Source organism: Montipora foliosa, chromosome 3, assembly GCF_036669935.1.
Source record: "Montipora foliosa isolate CH-2021 chromosome 3, ASM3666993v2, whole genome shotgun sequence".
NCBI classification, from domain to species: domain Eukaryota; kingdom Metazoa; phylum Cnidaria; class Anthozoa; order Scleractinia; family Acroporidae; genus Montipora; species Montipora foliosa.
Genome location: NC_090871.1, coordinates 35,695,893 through 35,700,892, shown reverse-complemented (window position 1 = coordinate 35,700,892; position 5,000 = coordinate 35,695,893). Strand labels below are relative to the sequence as shown.

General features: G+C 37.8%; 1 protein-coding gene across 2 annotated transcripts in view; it reads right to left on the bottom strand.

Annotated features, from left to right (window-relative positions):
- Positions 1–3,482, bottom strand: part of LOC137997356 (uncharacterized) — an 8,052-nt gene extending 4,570 nt beyond the window's left edge. The window contains exons 1-4 of one of the 2 annotated variants that reach the window (XM_068843299.1): positions 3,321–3,482; positions 1,769–1,996; positions 1,003–1,041; positions 1–10 (exon numbers count right to left, since the gene is read on the bottom strand). The exon at positions 1–10 is cut by the window's left edge and continues 48 nt beyond it. In XM_068843299.1, the coding sequence (XP_068699400.1) occupies positions 1–10; positions 1,003–1,041; positions 1,769–1,996; positions 3,321–3,374 (331 nt within the window). In that variant the 5' untranslated portion in view covers positions 3,375–3,482. The remainder of the gene's footprint in view (positions 11–1,002; positions 1,042–1,768; positions 1,997–3,320) is intronic. The other variant, XM_068843300.1, reaches the window with a different exon arrangement.
- Positions 3,483–5,000: the final 1,518 nt, after the last annotated feature.

Below are 5,000 nucleotides of genomic sequence, written 5' to 3'. Positions count from 1 at the left end.
CATTTGGTTCCTAAAAATATAAATAAATTGCCTCATGGTAAAGGAGTTTGAAAACAACATTAGATTTGCCAGTTAAGTCCTTACTCTTTATACATTATTAACCTCTTAAGTACTAAAAAAACAGGAGTGCCATACTAGGGAATATTGGCCCGAGGTCAAGTGATCGATCCAAACAAAACAACCAAAGGCCAATATTTTCCAGTACAGCCCCAAGCAAGTGAGGTTAGTAAGTTGTTAATTACAGTGTACATGGCAGTATTTCTTTGACAATCAGAAAATTTTCTGTTTGGAAAAGATGGGGCATTATTTTCAGGAAGGGGAGATGCAGCTTTAAGCCAGATGGAATGGAGCCTCTGAACATGCCAGTACCGGATAGCCTTCCCCCATCCCAACAAACAGCCTAAAAACAGTTTTTGAGTGGCATTGCGGAGATGATGAATTCTTATCTAAAACCTAAAGTCAAAAGTAAGTGAGTCAAGATAGACTTAATCATGGTGCCCAAGCTGTTTTTGAAACAACTTCTTTTGGATTTGAGCTTGAACAAGCTGTTTTCAGCCAGGGAAGTGTGTTGTTCACACAAGTTACTCACAAGGTTTATGACGGCAATGTAAGTTGAAGTCCAAACTGTAATCAAGGACTCCTACTTATTGGGACACACGTTAAAATTAAAAGTGTGAGTTACATGTAACTGTAATCCTCAGGTATATTCTACCCACGAGGACACAAGGTTAAAAGGACTGTAATCTTAAACACATCGCTGGCCACTGAGTGAAGCGACTAAATCATTGCATTTTACGGTGTTTGACCTTGAATAAGTTCGGGTCACGAGGTTCCCCTTCACAATCACATATTCTCCTCAGTTATTTGAAGATCCAGAGTGTTGATCTGGCCGGGGTTCGAGCCCAATGCTCAACCAACTGAGCCACCAGTGCACTGGGAATCATACACAATTTACATGTAATCAAGGTGTGGTAAAATCTGATATTATTTTTATTATCTGACCTCTGCTTTTCCTTTGCATGCTCTTTTCCTTGAGCTGTCCTTAGAGCACCAACAAAAAAATTCCCAGAACAAAAAGAGAAAGAGTTTCATCACTAAACTGAAGGAATACATACTAGACCCCTGCTACATCTGTACCTTGAATGTTGGTGTAAACATATATAGGAATAGCAATAATAAAATGAAAATAATATTAAAGACCTCATTACTCCATACTGAAAGTGCCAATTAAATGTTCAACATTTAAAAAAAATGCATGTATCATGCACAAGCACAAGAAAGATGTCATGTCCTACATTGTATTACACTAGTGCTTGTACAGCACATTCATACGGGTGTACATGTACATGTGTGCTTGATTCACAAGAGGATAAATTTACAACCGTCCACTTCGCCACACTGAGTTTCTCTAAACATGTGTTGCCTGTGCATGAGCTCATCATAAGACTGAGATTAGAGTTGTCATTATCTACATGTAAACTCTCAAGAGGTTATATCAGAAACCCATAAGGGCTGAAACGTGTAACGCGCGTTCACAGCTTCCGAATATTCAGTGCGAACTGATTGGTTGAATGTTTCAGTGCTAAGTACCATATTTGGAAACCCCTCGCTCTTGTTGTTCCAAATATGGTACTTAGCAAATTGAATATTCAGAAGCTTGTTTCCCAGCACTCAAGGGGCCGTTACACGCTTCAACCCTTATGGGTTTCTGGTTATATATAACACTCATATCAAGTCTGAGAGGTTGAACTGGGAAATGTTATTTCACCTGCTGTTCGTAAGCACTTGGCTTCCTTGAAGAACACATAATGTTGCTTATGTGCTTCCTGCCCTTTGTTTTGTACAGAGTAACCTGGCCAGCACCTTCCACCTGATAAACCCCATAGAGGATTTTTATGTCTGCATCTAGCAAAATTGTATTGCAGAGTTCTAAATTAACTCTGCTGTCTTCTTCCGTTGTCCCAGGACAGGCCTTTAGCCCTCCTGATCCTTTCCACTTTCCAAAACAAAGCAAAAAAGGAAATAGAAATATAACAAGGCATTATTTTGGATTTACTTTTCTCGGTCAATAAACAATGTACACCCAAAGGATTAAAAAACAAGAACATTTTAAACAATCCACAATCTGATTATCATCCTCTTGCCCCTGACACACAAAATTATTACATGGGCAAGGCATGACAACTGCTTGGAAAAAAAAAAAAACAATTGTTATATAGCTGAACTTTTCCCCCAAGAGTGTGCGCTCTCATAGGTTACTTCAAGGTCACATGACATCTAACAATAAAACTGTTTCCTGCCAAAGGTCTCTGAGTCTTAGTCTCTGGACAATAGTGCAAAATCTATGATGTCAGAGGGTAACAGTGCACTGTAACCTGCAAATGTTGACCAACGATCGCCATTTCTGTTGCCGTTGCATGTTTTTCTTTTTGTGCTATGTAACAAATCACTTAATGACTGGTCCCTCAGGACACAGTTCATTTTGTTTCCCTCAAATTTCAATGTTTTCCTCGGCTGCACCTCGGGGAAACATTGAGATTCTCAGGAAACAAAATTAAATGTTTCCCAAGAGACCAGCCATTAAATTCTTATTACTGACTATTCATTTTAAAGTGGTTACCCATAACAAAGAGTGTACTGTACATGTAGGACAAGTACATGTAAGCTTTAACAGGCAGATGGGCATAAAGGCATCCTGTGAATGCCCATGTTTGAGAGGAAATTATTTAATGGTTCCATCAAATGTTGCCTTTTTAGTCAATTATTGGCTTGAGTAAACCTTCTACAAAATAATGGATGCCAAATTGCTGGCAGCCTTAAAAATTCAATTCCACATGACCAACATTGAGCTTGTTGGATGTCAATACCTTCAAATTCTTAGCATAACACCAAGCAACATATAGCAATTATTTTAGAAGCAGTTTCTTGAACGATAATTACAATTACAAGACTCCCATATGAATAGCAAATATAGGTTGGTGTACGAGTCCCGTCTGAACAGCCACTTTGTAAATTTAATCCATGACATTTACTCCACTATGGCTTCTACAATTTTATAGAAGCTTAACTTTCACTGCTGCATTGCAAACCCAGGGTCACTTTACATGGCAATCAGGCTTACTGAATAAAATAAGGCTTCATGTTTTGATACAATCGATCTTGATCAACTAGCCTTTGTGCATTTTTTTTTGTCTTGAGATGCCGACTAATTTCAGCTCCAATTAGAGACAATTATGGAGAGTTCAGTGTCTACTGTAAAAGAAGAGCCGGTTACAACATTTAAAGCACAACATAATGCGACAAAAAACAAATTACCTTACCTCAAAAGAAGCACAAGGCATCGGAGTAATCGAACTGGTTTTCAATTGAGCCATATTTCCTCGATGTTAGCGAGAGTTATCCTGACGGAGATCGACGGCCATTAAAAAGCAGAATTTTGCGCCAAAAATAACCCGCTGTGATTATAGAGGCGCGGTTACAGAGTTAAGCGAGCCCACACTGCCTCTGACAGCGTTTGGTTTTTTGAGCTTGCAACGTGTGAATACTCTGAATACTCTAATCTATCTGTGACAGAAAAATTAATTTAGACACTGAGCCTAAAGGCTGGTTTTCATTTTACACTGTCTCGTGTTCATTATCACCTCCTGAAACAAAAGTAAACGAAAAAGCCATGACATTCAGAACTCCGTTTGTCAATTCAGTCGAGGTGATTCTTTGGTCGTGGTTTGTACCAATTCTTTTCGTCTTTGCATTCTGAAATGATAATTGAAATTCAACTTGCAATTGTCATTACAAGGGGCATAGTCCATTCTATTACTTCCTCTGCGTCGATTCACAACACGTGTGATTGATGAAATAGTCGATGAAATACAACATGATGGATAAAATCAATTTCAGTCGTTACCTAAATCGTGAGATATTACCCTGGATGCCACGGATACCACAGGTTTTTTTTTTTCTCTCTTAGAGTAAGATCAGCGACTCGCGACTCGCAACTCGCTATTCTGTCGCTCTAAGAGAGAAAAAACCTCGGGCAAATTTACATGATTTACTTGTTCGAACATCAGTGAAGAAAGTCTCGTGAAAATTTTATTAACATGGTTTTTGAAAACTCCACTTCCATGTCATTTACATGCTCTCCACCTTGAACTTCCGAAAGAATGATTTTCAGTCACTATTTACAGTTAATTTACATGATCAACTGAAGCATGAAAGTTTCATGGAAATTCGATTTACAGGATTGTAACAATTTACATGTTATTTACAGGATATTTTAAACCCATTTACATGATTAACATACTGTAAATTCATTTGAAACAATCTAAATGTTATTTACATGTTCCTCCATTTATACTTCAAGAACATGACCATGTCAATTACTATTTACAGGTTATTTACCTAATTCACTCCAACATGTAAATACCTTGTAAATCTTAGTTTACGGAACTTAACGTGTAAATTGTAATTTACAAAACATGTAAATCCAAATTTACACTTTGGAAACTGGATTTACATGTGCCTGTAAATTTTCAAGTTTTCCAGTGTTCTCTCTTATAAAACGGCCCTATTGTACCTAAAGAAGGCTGGTTTGGCCAGCCGAAATACAGTACACCATTAAAATCAAATCTACGTTGTATTGGCTCTTGCTCAAAATATGTAGCTGCTCAACTTGTAACTACGCCGATCAGATCAAGCCACTGATCCAACGTACACAGGAAGATTGTCTACGGTTACTTCTTCAAAACTTTGAAACTGAAAAAAAAAGTGATTTTGGCGCGTTATATGTATGGGTTTAACATTGAAACTTTTAACCGAAAGCTTTAACAAAGTTAGGTTTTTCTCGGGCAAGATTACTTTTCAGGGGCACCCAACGAGAATATAGTTCAAAACCACTTAAACATAGCATTGTTAAACGAATTTTGGTATTAAAATGGTAGAAGTTAAAAGTTTTTCATCTGTTCGGACTTCCTAGCTGAAAGTCTAGTGACCCGAAACCTTTA